Here is a 14,970-nt window from a genome sequence, read left to right on the forward strand (position 1 = left end):
GTGAAAGTTAGTTTCGTTCCTATGTTTCGAACACCATTATACTGCACAGATATCCAGCCTACAGTCTTGTCACAGCCATGATTTGTTACTTTAACTGCCATAAAAATGTATATTCGCTATTGTTACGACTAGATGAGTCACGTGATACGCCAGTATGGCGATGACAAATACACGCTTCCAATGTGCGTTCAACGCAACCAATCGGCACAAAATACGTTTGATTTCCCGTGTGGCAGGTTACGACAACAGTTCCCCGAGTGATGATAAACCATGTCAGTTTTGCTTGCAAGAAGTACATTACACATAGAGACACGTTCTTACATGAGTTAATGAAGACTAAAGTTCCTTAACTGAATTCCATCGGGTCCGTACTGTATAGCAACAATCTACAAAGTATGGTGCTGTTTTCAGATTTACCTTTGCTCCGAACATTTCACTTGGAATATATCACGTTAATGTGGTTTATTTTCGTTTATTTCTAAAGGGCTCAGTATGTAACTGGGTTTATCTTTAAGATATAAGTTTTACTGTGCTCAGCGTTAAGTTATTTGCAAATGGTTAAATCCGTTATTCCACTAGACACGCCTTGTGCACACAGTCTGAGGCTTAATGAAAATGAAAAGAATTTATTGAAAGCAAAAAATTACAAGTATTTTCTACGTTAGAATATTCAAAATTTTATCAATGTTTACATAGAGAGACCCATTACATGTACAATTCCAGTATGAATCCTGATGGCATTAATGGTGTCTAGATGCTCCTACGAATTTTAAAACTTGACACCCTTAGCCCTGTAGGCGTCTCCATACTTGGCGCGGAATTCTCCTGTAGGGTCGTACTTGGAATCCAACTTCGGCACTAACTCTGGTTTCTCGTTGCTGATGTACACCATGATCTTCAAAATATCCTCTTTCTGAGGTTCGGTACAGCCGGCGCAGTTATTTTTTACTGTCTCCTCAGCCAAGCCTACGTTAAAAGAAAAAGTTCATATCACCATTTTAATAATATCATAGTACTACTATACACATGTGTAGATGAAACTACAGTCTAAAGAGCTGATAAACTCTTTGCACAATACATATTTCTTTTCATGTTTTCCTTCATGGGAAATACAGCAAAAATATGCTACCTTTTACATATTCAACAAACAGTGAAATTCATATAAAAATGTTAGACAAGAAATCAGTGTAAAGTCAGGTATTGTAATTTAAATTTGCATTCATTGCCCCCCGAACTTTCTGCCTCAATAAGAAAGCGTTAGTTACATTTGTGTTATCGATAACTGCCACAATTCTAAATCTCTCATTACGTTACATAACAACGAACAGGGAGTTTAGTATCAGTTTCAGAATAAAGTAGCCCGTTAGTTTATTTCGTTCCACACATTCAAACAAGTCACTACAATATACTGATTTTGTTCGTGAATTGCTGACAGCAGTTAACAATTACATATTATAATGGCAGAACGTTCTCAAATAATTTATCAAAATAAACGGTAGATAGCTTGTTTCCTTTCCAGTGGCCACTGCAGCAACTTATCTGGATTCAACAAAAAAATGACGCCCACATATTTATAGCTTTTCGAAATTTCTTCGGTACTGTCATGAGAAGTTGTGAATAACGTTTGACGGAAAATCAGTGTAGGTGAGTACATGTTGAAGCTCATAAAGGAGGAGTTCTAGAAATTACACATGCAAAACGTAAGTATCGTATTTCGAATTTTCTCTATACATGGTGTAGCAGTTTCAAATGGATGTGAGTTGTAATAGCTATTCGGAGATGAAAAATCTTGCACAGATTAAACAAGAGTGGAGAGTTTCCTCAGACCAGTCACTGGACTGAATACCTCAACAACAACAACAACAACAACATGATATTTATCAAGGACTCTTTATAGCAGACTACGATTTTTTTAATTTTTATTATTCGTGATTTAAGTGCGTAAGTATTCACATTAAGACGTATATGTAAATATAAGAGACGTATAAAAGAGCATAACGCCCTTCAGTATAAAGCTTGCTGTATATATAATATTCGAAGTAGTAATTGGGAACAATACTTCACGACAGTTATTCACTACAATCCTTAATTTGGCATCTGTTAACAGTCTACAGTATTTCATTTCGATATACCGTCGGGAAAGTTCCCGTAATTGTACTCATAAATAACTGGTATTCTATCTTTACAGAACTTGATTTTAATTTTTTTTTTGTGTTGCTAAGTATTTTCGAGCAGTTGCATAGGAATGTTATCTGTAACTACTATTAAATGTCACCTGCATTAACAACTTTGAGCTTTGTATAAGTTACTTGCACGAAGCTAAAAATTTAGAATGGACATCTGCAATTGTTTCAGGAAAAACAGCAACCACATGAATAAATAAACGAGTGGATGAGAGGCACTGCACAGTCATCAGGTTTATGGTTGTATTTTAAGCGCGTACCTCTATAATTAAAATCTGTTAAGCACGAAGAAATAGGATGAATGTGATTACACTCCACATGTCCTTGCGTGAAATTTTGTGGGGACCAAACTTCTGAGGTCCTCTGTCTCTAGGCTTACACACTACTTAATATAACTTAAACTAACTTACGCTAAGGACAACACACACCCATGCCCAAGGGAGGATTCGAACCTCTGACGAGGGGAGCCGTGCAAACCGTGGCAAGGCGCCCAAGACCGCACGGCTATCCCGCGCGGCTGTCCTTGCGTAATGAATAACACGTGACTGTAGAACGAAGGAAGTTATTTCCATAAAAAATGCTGTCTTCTCATGTAGTTGCAGTCCGAAAGGAATGCACTGAAGCTGGAACTTCTATTCTGGAAGTTGCAAAGGAGGACACTAGTCAGTTCTTTCTCAGGAAAGGGGTCAGCTTGTACGTTACCTCCTAAAGCACCTCTCACATAGGTTGTCACGAGGCTATCAAGCATATGAGTCAGCAATTGATGTTTGCCCGACTATTTACGTGCAACAGAAGGGATTCTCCGGTTTTTTAATTACTTCTAAGCATGGTGGTAGAAAGTTTAACGAAGTAGATGTTTTGAACATTACGATAAGTCTAGCGCCATGTACTTAGGCTTTCCCTTGTTCAGTAATCCTTCCAACAACCTGTTCAAGAACAACATTTCCTTTTCTTATGCTTCCTATTTTGACACAATTGTACTCGTCTGTCATTACTTAAGCATGATTTGGTTTTCGAGAAGGCGCAACGGATCTTAATAGAGTTCTACCTGGAAATTAGTAAATATGGCATCGGTTCGGTTCCTATTGCCTTCTGAGGCTTTGGAAGGAAATTAGTGTTCCCAGACTGACAGCATCGATGTTGGTGGATTCGCTGATGATTCATACAAAGGGATTGCTCGCTCACCCAAAAATGAAGTGATTTGTAAGCACAACACAATTTCCATAACTCCAAGAAAAATTGTTGGAATTGATGTTGACTGATTATGTGTTCTCTATTCGCAAACTATTCACAAAAAAGTGACGAGTTGTCTATATTTTCAATCATATAAGACGATCCATTGCTTCCGATAAACTCTTGCTATAACCAGACCGTTTCATCAGACCAGTATAAACTCTAACAGAGAAGTTGCCTTCGCTTCAGTGAACATCATTAGTTGCCTTTCGCTTACGCTGTCAACTACATGTGACAGAGTTAAGCAGAAGTTGGCAAGCTAGTGTACACACGCCGAGAAGATCGTCGACTTTCCTCTGCATACACAAAAATAAATACATTGCACGTGCACTAGATTTACATATATTTTGTCTGTGACATATGTACAACTAACATTTTCAGGCGGTTTTAGTAAGTTACAGGGCAAATGTTGGAATCGGAAATTCCAAATTGGGACTCCCTATGTCACACTACTAGTTCACCTGATGTTTGACTGAAAATCCCATTGTAGGGAAGGAAAGCGGAAAAATCTTTGTCTGATCTTTGAGGTTTTATGTTTTCCATTAAATGCATTGTAAAGCATTACTGACGAATTATAAGTAAAAAGGATAGCAAAGAAAATCTGCCGATCCGACCACTTACGTAAATCACGGAAATACTAAACCTGAATGGCCAGAAGGGATTCTCAATTCTGCTAATCCCGAATGTGAGTCCATTTCCTTAAACGACCCACAGAGTGTATCCCCTAACACTGTTGTATACGACACTCGAGCATAATGCTTCAGAACCACTTATTAAAATCATCCATTTGATAAATATATCCAATCAGCACCTGGTTGAGTATTATGAATGAAAATGCCGTGTGGCTAGGGCTTCCCGTCGGGTAGACCGTTCGCCTGGTGCAAGTCTTTCGAGTTGACGTCATTCCGGTGGCTTCCGTGTCGATGGGGATGAAATGATGATGACAAGGGCAACACAACACCCAGTCTCTGAGCGGAGATAATCTCCGACCCAGCCGAGAATTCACAATGTTAAGGCCTAAATAAAACCCTGACGGGCTGTAGTCTGTGTGATATTGTAAAAATGCCAACGTGTACCCTGTACAGTCTGCAAGAACTTTACTGAATGTGATGCCGGTCGCGAAAGCCCACGAAAATGTTGAAAAGGGTTTCGGCAGCCTGAGACGAATGAATGTCAAATAAAAAGATGGACGAGGAATCTGCATACTTACAAAATCAAACTGGAAGGCTAAGAAAGATGCATTACTACTGAGAAGAGTGCAAGACAGGCCCCCATCCTATCTCTAACGATGCTTATATTTTATGTTGGTGAAACAATTAAACACATTGTAGCTAATTTCAGAAAAGGAATGAAACCTCGGAACAAATGCAAATGCAAGGAGTTGGAGAAGACATAGCCATCCCGACAGAAATAAACTGAAACGGAAAAGGACTTACGTGGAATGTATAGAATAAGAGTTAACTTTAAAAGAAACTACGGTTAAGGTGAGGAAGAGTAGTCGGGCGGAAAACAGGGAGTGTTTAGCGCTGAATTTGAGGAAGAAACCGTAGGAGAACGCTGTGTAATAATTCTCTCTAAACAGTATGAACAAAACAAAGAATAATCAAAAGTCATTTGCTTCAGCGATGAATGGCTTCATCATATAAGAACGCTACTAACGTCAGATATTGGTCTGGTTTTCACGAAAACGATCGCGAAAGCCTATGGAAGTAGCATAGCATTGTATGATAGTTACCATTAGGATAGTGGGAAAAAAGGGAAAAAAAAGAAACTGGAAGAACTTTTAACATGGCGTTATAAAATGATGTTGCAAGTTAAAATTATGATGTGAATCTACCGCACATCGTTGTCGTAAGTAGACAAGTTACTGAGAGATACAGGACGGGTTGATTGGGCGCCCAGGTGATGACACGTATTGGGGAGAGTAGAGTACCCTGGAACCCTTCTCAGACTTTCTCCTCTAGCCAGTTCAATATGTTTTATTATTCTATTCTGAAATGATTGCATTCACTTTATGTGAAGAACTCACGGATAAAACGGGTAAGTCAGTTTAATTCGAAAATGAGATATGGCCGGCAGTCGGTACTACAGGGCAGTTGAAATGACTTTCAAATAAAGTGGTAAGTCATCGATATGTAAGATGTTTTACTTCTACTGGGACGGAAAGAACGATCTAAGCTGGTCTTTCCACGGAAAGAATGGAGCAAGTCCAAGGTTTGCTTCCACTGTTTGCAGTACGCATTCTACGTTAGTTGGGTTGCTACTGCAAATGCAACCGGTTGTGTTTCTTAGTCTTTGCTGTTGCTCTTTACTGGCATTGCGTTTAGTTTGAAATGTGATCGTAGTGTGGTTCTTTTCGGATCTTTAAAATATGTGGATCGTCTCAAGATAAAGGTGAGAAGCCATCTGTTAATCAATCTTCATAGGGACCTTAGAGAAACGTCTCTTTACTTAGGCAGAGACTACAAATGCTCATTGTTCCAATATTTCAAACAAATAAAACCCCACGAAGGGATAGCTTATCAATAATTTAAATTTGTTAGGTAACTGCAATTATCGATCTTTCTATTGAATCCAGCTCCATTTCTGTGACATTAATTGGTCGTCGAAGGCCTAGTCATGACGATGCCAGTGCAAGAGACTGCTCTTTCCGATACATTGAATGAAACAAACGAAATGATACTATGAAAGAAAATCTTATTTGCTAACAGATCTTCATTGCATTTCCTGAATTTACCGTTTTGCAGTTTCAAACTTCATCAAATGTCCAGCAGTGATGCAGTATTTCATACTTATGCTGAAGGAGAGGAAAATAAAGTGTCAATGAAGTTGGAAATTTTTTGCACAGTTATGTGAGTAAAATCCTTGACCCAAGGGTATTGGTTGTTGTAACATTCTGATTCTTGCTCAGGACACAATTAAGAACTATACCGTATTTACACCTTCATTACCTTGTTCGTACCGCTAACAGATTAGACACTGTCAAAACAATATTTATTCAAGAGGGAGCTCTTAGGCGGAATGCGATAAAAACTTTGATTTGATAAAAAAGGAAATTATTGCAACATTACCAAAAGACGGCTTTTCAAACCGTAAGAGTAAATCCAAGGCGTTAAAAAGTCATTCCAGTTCAAGAAGAAATTTTATGAGATTTGAAGACCTTCTGACAAATTGAAGTATCGTTTCAAGACACGACCGCTCTGAGATACTCTGGTTGCGAAGGAAGGTAAGCTGTTTAAATAAGTGATTCCTTGCAGTGGATCCTGGACATCAGTAGGTTTGGTGCCTTCTCTTGGTCTACAATTAGACGTGCAACCTGAGAATCAATCGCAGGACGCTGATATGTTCATGTGCCCTCATAGAGCATGTAATGGTAAGTGTTTTACAGTATGAAATTTTTTTAAGTTGCAGTTCTGCAAATTACTAATTCTAGGAGTATATTTTCAGAGCTCCTGCCAATATCATATGGCCAAATACGCAGCATTCAAGAACTTAAACAGTTGTGTGGTATATCTGTAAGAAATTTCTATTCCAATCTACCACATAATAAGCCAAAATCCAGGACTAAAAAAATAAAATAACTTCCAACGTTAAAAAAAAGGGACGGACGCCAACCCATAAGTGATAGACTTACCACGTTCCTTTCGTGGTAAACATGTACTTGCTTTGCGTGTAGTATCTCTTTTATCATATAATTGCAGTTGTTATTTCTTCTAAATTTCATCCTGCACAGTCGCCAAATTTGGCATCTTGATTATGTTGGTTATGCTCGATTGGAGTGTTTTATGAATTTTTTGTAATCTTGAAAGATTAAATTGACTCCCCTGAGAAATGTACACAACGTGACTTCTCCGTTTCTTCCATGGGCTCTCCAGCTGTGATGCAGTCTTTTTCTGAAATTACAAAAATCACTCCGGAATTGTAAGGTTTTCCAAAAATAAAAAAAGATGTTCCAAGATGCAACGTGGTCATGTAACTAGTAAAAAATGTTCTACTCAAACTTAAAACTGTTTCTATACCCGTGTTGTATTTAATTGTTTATCTGTTACATTACTATGCAATAATCTGAAACAGAATGAAGAAGGAAAAACCCAGTTACATGTTAAAAACATTTTGAAACTTTCGGCAGTTAGCACAAGCTTCCAATTTAAAGCCAGGAAAAATTGTTAAGAATGTAAATATGGCATGTTCCATGATAGAAGGGATTTTTCCGTTTAGAGGTATAGGATACCACACGACCGACAAAGTGTGTCTTAACTTTCCACGTGTTATGTAACTACATTTACAATACATACAGAATTTTACTCGCAATAAAATACTGAAACTAAATATTGAACAATATCGTCCAAATAGCTTCAATACATTACGCAACACTTAAAGATGTAGAACGCGTAGTATTTACAAACGCTGCAGAAAGCACAACTTGATGTCTCACAACAACATAAAGACTAGAAAACGCTGTAATTTTCTTAGACGATGAAAGGAAGCAGTCTAGGCCGGTGACAAATCTTTTGAAAGATGACGCAACAATAGATGCAAAAACTGGGTGCGACCCTTCTCCATGTATACAGGACCAATACATGTGGCGTTAGACAAAGGAAACTGTGAAATCAGAGATTAGACAATGGCAGAGAATGGTGCTCGTAGTGAATAACATCGTACAGATCATGCCGGCAGAGTACCACCACGATACACAATATCTGTGAAAAATTTTCTATAGAAACACCGACTGCTGCGTAATATGTGCAAATCAGCAATTTGTTATGTCTTCAATTACTACTACAGATGAATGTTACTGAATATCTCAAAACCAAAAGAAAGACTGGTCTTATACGTAGTGGCTAGGCACTTAGTGGCCATACAGATAAACCGAAACTGAAGTTAATAGAGCACAAGCATAGAGACGAATATCATTTTCAAATGATTGTATACAAATGTAGACACATGACTACTACGCCAGTTTAATTCTTGAACCACTGCACACACGACATAGTAAACAGTGTCAGTGGCATTGCTTACCAGCTGAGAACACTAAATGAAACAAGAAACCAGGGCTGGATGGAATATCTGTCACACTGTATACACTATCTGCAGCTGAGTAAGCTCCAACACTAAGTATAATTGTATTGCAGATCCCTAGAACCAAAATCTGTGCCTACTGGTTGGATGAAACCACAATTCACAAGTGTTTACAAGATGGGTAGCAATTGTGATCAACGTAATTATTGTCCAGTCGAGCTGGATCGCATCCGTTGTACAATCCTAGGACTTACTCTGAATTAAAACCTTACGAGGTTCTCGAAGATAACGAGGTTCTCCATGGATTACGGAAATGTCAGTCGTACTAAATCCTATTCTAGCTTTTTTCACGACATCCTGAAAGTCATGGGTGAGGGCAATCAAGTGGATGCAGTAATTTTGACTTTCGGAAAGCATTTGATTCAGTACGTTTATTAAGAATACGATACCAAGAAGTAACAAAGAAAACTGTTAATGAATTCAGGATATCATTGTATGTAGGACACAGTGTGCTATCTTGGATAGAGAGTTACCGACAGAGGTAGAAGCTGCCCCAGGAGAGTGTACTGAGACCAATGTAGATCACGTTGTATATTAATAACTTGACGGAAAAGTAAACAACTAACGTCATACTTATTGGAAATTATGCAGCTATTTCAATGAAGTACTGGCTGCACAAATGTTCAGTCGGTCTTGATAAGATGTCAAAGCGTTTCTTAGATTGACACTTGCTTTAAATGTACAGAAGTGTATAATTTCACGCTTTACAGGACTCAATGAAATAGTATCCTTCGACTGCAATTTAAAATGAGCCATAGTTTGGATCAGCCAACACATATATCTGGTTGTAGCTAAGTGTGAATATGAAATGGAATGATCACATAAGCTTAGTCGTACCTAAGGGAGCTGGCAGATTTCTGGTCACTGGAAGGATACTAAGAAAATGCAGTCACTGTACAGAGATGACTACTTATAGACACTTTTGCGTCCCAGTTAGGAGTATTGCTGAAGTACATGGAGCCTTTAGAAAGCAGAAGTACTAGGGGTACAGAACTTACTCAAAGAAGGAAAGTACGAAAGGTTACAAGTATGTTTGGTTAGCGGAAAAGCTGTACCCAAAATGCTGAAAGGGCTTAATTTGGCAGATGGTTCAAGGTAGACTTCAACTATCCTGCAGAAGTTTAAACGTGACTGAATTGGGACCAAGCAATAATATACGGTACCATGAAGCGCACCCTTAGCATTTTGCGAATGTAGATGTAGATACATATGTATATGTAGATGTAGTCTACAAGGTGGCAGTGATTCAAGGAATATTTTAGGGAACGATTAAAAATTTTATTTCAAAGGCCAAGTCAGATCTCTACAAGTATTCTCCCAGAACATCGAGGCAGTTCAGTCCGATTAAAGTTGCTGAAAAGATTCACCTTCAAGCCCTGTGCTGAAAATACAAGCAAGTTCAAGTCATCGGTTTTAACCATTAGCGTCTATGGGAGGCAGGTCACGTGTTTGGACGCTACAGGGTTCTGCAGAGCAGATCGCACTCCTTGTGATCCACACCTCTACCAGAACACGTGTATTTCTGAGCAGGCAGTGTCTGTGGCTCTGCGTCACATGATCGACCACCAACAGAACTTAACATGAAGCGCCGCCCCCTTCCTCCCGTTTGCCCACTCGATTTAGTTCTTGACCTGCTAGCCTGGCCATCATCTGCTTGCTTCGTCACTAGGCGCTCCTCTTGTATCTCGTACATTGAAATACATATTCTCTTTATTTGGCTTAATTTCCTGCACTGTCGTTTAACGTTAAATTGACACCTATATGTTGCACACTCCTAGAACATATTCTGACCTAAAACATAATGAGGTTTCTCGAACAGAACAATCTTCACCATGTCAGCAACGATAGATTACGAAAATGTCAGTCGTACGAGATCCAACTCGTGGTTTTTGTACGTGATACCCTGAAAGCCATAAATAAAACGAATCAAGTGGATGCAGTAGGTTTGACTTCTGAAAATCTTTTGATTCGGTACATTTATTAAGAAAAATACGATAATAAGGAGTAACAAAGAAAACTGAATTAGTGTTTTATTGGTAAGCAGGACACAGCATGTTATCTTGTTGTCGACAGAGGTAGAAATGTGCCGCAGGGAAGTGTACTGAGACGCTTTTTGATCAGGTTGTATATTAATAACGTGTCAGATAATAAGGAAACCCACCTAAGTATTTTTGGATATGATACAGTTATCAACATTGAAGTTCTGTCTGCACAAATGTACAGTCAGATCTTGATAAGATCTCAAGGTGGTGCGTAGACTGACTCTTGCTTCAACCGTAGAGAAATGTAAAATTTCACACTTAAAACTGGGTAAAGTTGTATCCTATTAGTACAATATGAATGAGTTACAGCTGGGATCAGCCAACACTTTGTTTGTATATGAAATGGAAAGCCCCCTCCCATGGACCTTGTCGTCGATGGGGTTGCTTGCGTTCCTCAGAGATACAGATAGCCGTACAATATGTGCAACCACAATGGAGGGGTATCTGTTGAGAGCCCAGATAAACGAGTTCTTCCTGAAGAGGGGCAGCAGCCTTTTCAGTAGTTATAGGGGCAACATTCTGGATGATTGACTGATTTGGCCTTGAAACATCAGCCGAAACGGTCTTGCTGTGCTGGTACTTCGAACGACTGAAAGCAAGGGGAAACAACAGAAGAAACGTTTCCCGAGGAGAGCTACTGTATGGTTAAATGATGATGACGTCCTCATGGGTAAAATATCCCAGAGGAAAAATAGTCTCCAACACGGATCACCGGGCGGGGACTATTGAGGATTATGTCGTCATCAGGAGAAACAAAACTGGCACTCTAGAGATCGGTGCGTGGAATGTTAGGTCCCTTAACTGGTCAAGTAAGTTAGAAAATTTATGAAGGAAAATTGATCGGTTGACGTTAGCTATAGTGGGAATTAGTGATGTTCGGTGACAGGCTGTTCAGGTGAATACAGGGCTATAAATTCAAAATTAAATAGGGCTTATGTAGGAGTAGGATTAATAATGCATAGAAAATAGGAATGCTGGTAAGCTACTATGATCAGCGTAGGGAACGCATTATAGTAGCCAAGATAGACACGAAGGCCACAACCACCACAGTAGTACAAGTTTATAAGCCAACTAGCTTCGCAGATGATGAAGGGATTGAAGAAATGTAGAAGCAATTATTCGGATAGTTAAGGAAGACGAAAATTTAACAGTGTTAGGGAACTGGAATTCTATAGTAAGAAGAGGAACAGGTGAATACGGACTGGTAAAAAGGAATGACAGAGGCAGGTACATGGCAGAGTTCTGAACGAAACAAGGCCCTGGAAGTATATAATATTCCGCCAGTCTACTGATAGCGTTGAAAGAGCCAGCCACGATAAAACTGTTCCATCTGGTGTGCAAGGTGTATAGACAGGCCTTGGCTATCAAGAAGAAACTAATAATTCCAATTCCAAGGAAAGCAGTTGATGATAGGTGTGAAAATTACCAAACTATCAGTTTAAGAAATCATGGTTGGAAAATGCTAACACGAATTCCTTACAGGAGAATGGAAAAATTGGTAGAAGACGACCTCGAGAACACGCGAACACGCGAGCAATGCTAACGCTACGGCTAATGTTAGAAGGTAGGCTAAGGAATGGGAACCTACGTTTATGACCTTTCTAGGCTCAGAGAAAGCTTTTGACATTGTTTAATGGCATACTCTCTTTGATTCTGAAGGTAGCAGGGATACAATACAGGTATCAAAAGGCTGTTTACAGCTTGTACAGAAACCAGACGGTAGTTATAAAGACTCGAATGGCATGACAGGTAAGCATTGATTGATGAGGGAGTGACACAGCATTGTAACCTGTCCCTCATATCAGTCAACCTGTACACTGAACAAACAGTAAAGGAAACCAAATAAAAATTTGGCGTACTAATTAAAGTTCAGGGAAAATAAATAAAGGCTTTGAGGTTTCCCGATGACATTGTAATTTTGCCAGAGACGGCAAAGGATTTGGAACTGCAGTTGAATGGGATGGAGATTGTCTTGAAACGAGGATATAAGGCGAACATTGACAAAGGTGAAACCGAGATAATGGAATGTAGTCGAATTAAATCAGATGGCGCTAAGGGAATTAGACGAGGAAACGAGACACTTCTAGTAGTAGATGAGTTTCGGTATTTGAGAAGGAAAATAACTGATGATGCCTGAAGTAAAGAGGATATAAAATGTAGTCTGTCAATGGCAAGAAAATCATTTCTGAGGAAGAGAAATTGGTTGACATCTAATATAGATTTAAGTTTAGGAAGTCTCTTCTGAAAATATTTGTCTGGAGTGTACCCATGTGTGGAAGTGAGACATGGACGATAAACAGTTTAGACAAAAAGAGAACAGATGGTTCCGAAATGCGCTGCAACACAAGAATTTTGAAGATTAGATAAGTAAATCGTGTTACTAATGAAGAGGTACAAAATAAATTGGAGAGGCAAGAAACTTGTGCCACAACTTGGCCAAAAGAAGGGATCAAGACACATTCTGAGACATCAAAGGATAACCAGTTTAGTATTGGGGGTAAGTGTGGGGTTGACTGGCGGGGGGGGGGGGGGGGGAATCGTAGAGGGAGACCAAGAGATGGATACAGTAAGCAGATTCGGAAGGATGTGGGTTGCTGCAGTTTTTTGAGGATGAAAAGGCTCGCAAGGGATAACGTAGGATGGAGAGCTCCATCAAACTAGTCTTCGGACTGAAGACCACAACAACAAGAACATGAAATGGAATCATCACAAAAGTTAAATTGTATATAAGGCAATTGGCAGATTTCTTGTCATTAGTAGGATATTCGGAAAAAGCTTAAAAGCGCTTGCGGGTCCCATCTTGCAGTATTGCTCAAGTTCGCTGATCCCATACCAGATAGAAGTAGCAGAGGGTTGACAACGTATTCAAAGAACGACGGCACGAATCGTCACAGGTATGTTTGATTTACTGGAGCGACTTCAACTACCGCGCGAAAGTTTACTCAGACAGATTAAACGCGAATGGATCGGAATGAAGCGGTTACATACTGCATCATGATCAACACCCTTTGCTGTGCTCTTCACAGTGGGTTCCAGAGTACATATGCAGGCATAGATGTACATCCGAGTGAGGATATGCTCGACCTCACAGTATCCCTTGCCCCAGTGTTAGCAGGAGCTCTGACAGATATTGATGGGCATCGAAAACACTGCTTCGCACTTACGTTTCACAATTTTTCCGTCGGCGGTGCAGGAGCCGTCCGAGTCGTCGAGGAGGCACTTCATAAGCGCCTCCAGCTTGGCGGAGTCGGCCAGCAGCGCGTCAATGTCAACGCTGCCCAGCTGCGACACCGGCGTCTGGGCGGCCACGAGCCCTACGCAAGCGAGCACGACAACGAGCGTCAGGCGGGACATTGCTGCTCCGTAGGTTGAGTCTGGCGCGGCTGGCGACTGCTCTTATAGTTGCGCGCACTCCACCGTCTTGTTTACTAATCGTGACGAAGGAATCACTAATGCGCTTGCAGCCGGGTGTTTCTAGTCCTTTTTTTATTTGTTTTTCTTTTTTTTTGTATCCGAGGTCACACTAATGAGACTGTACGTTATTCGCGAACAACGAGTCAAGAAATATTCTTTGTGACGCCAAACAATAAAAAACAGTGTCTCAATTATGCAGCCTTCCTCTGTGAGGAGAGTAGCCAGTCATCTGTTTTCGTTGTACTGAAGCCCGAGGTGGATGACAACTTCAAAGAACTGTTCAAATTCTACATCGCACTTACTGTCCGGTGTGGTGTGTTTCTATCCTATTACATTTGCATTTTCAGTCTGGGAAAAATGACAACGTCCCTTTGTGCGCTCTCTAACTCCTCTAACTTTGTCCATATAATTTGCGGTGGCAGCAAAATAGTCGCACAATCGTCCTCGAATACAGGTTTTACCCAACAGAGTTCCGCGAGGATTAGGTTGTCTTTCTCGTTCTAAACAAATATTCTCATTTACGTTACCCGACCATTTCTGAATATCATCGAAGTCTGTCTATGCTCACGTCCATTCGACTTTTTTTTCTTTTTTTCGTCATGTGGCCCTCCATTAATTCCTCTCTTGGGCTAACCCTTCCATCTTGCCCGCATCTCGTGGTCGTGCGGTAGCGTTCTCGCTTCCCACGCCCGGGTTCCCGGGTTCGATTCCCGGCGGGGTCAGGGATTTTCTCTGCCTCGTGATGGCTGGGTGTTGTGTGCTGTCCTTAGGTTACTTAGGTTTACGTAGTTCTAAGTTCTAGGGGACTTATAACCACAGCAGTTGAGTCCCATAGTGCTCAGAGCCATTTGAACCCTTCCATCTTCAGCACATTAACCCTACATCTGCAATTATTTGCCGGCCGGTGTGGCCGAGCGGTTCTAGGCACTACAGTTTGGAACCGCGCGATCGCTACGGTCGTAGGTTCGAATCCTGCCTCAGACATGGGTGTGTGTGATGTCCTTAGGATAGTTAGGTTT

The 14,970-nt window shown here is 40.2% G+C and overlaps 1 protein-coding gene across 1 annotated transcript; it reads right to left on the minus strand.

The window, feature by feature from the left end:
• Positions 1-610: 610 nt before the first annotated feature.
• Positions 611-13,915, minus strand: LOC124798584 (ejaculatory bulb-specific protein 3-like). The gene is made up of 2 exons (XM_047262046.1): positions 13,702-13,915; positions 611-966 (listed from the first exon to the last, which is right to left on the minus strand). Exons 1-2 carry the CDS (start codon positions 13,889-13,891, stop codon positions 770-772), a joined length of 387 nt encoding a protein of 128 aa, XP_047118002.1. The 5' UTR covers positions 13,892-13,915; the 3' UTR covers positions 611-769.
• Between the last annotated feature and the right edge of the window lie 1,055 nt (positions 13,916-14,970).

The sequence above is a fragment of the Schistocerca piceifrons genome, chromosome 5, assembly GCF_021461385.2.
Source record: "Schistocerca piceifrons isolate TAMUIC-IGC-003096 chromosome 5, iqSchPice1.1, whole genome shotgun sequence".
Classification (NCBI taxonomy): Eukaryota; Metazoa; Arthropoda; class Insecta; order Orthoptera; family Acrididae; genus Schistocerca; species Schistocerca piceifrons.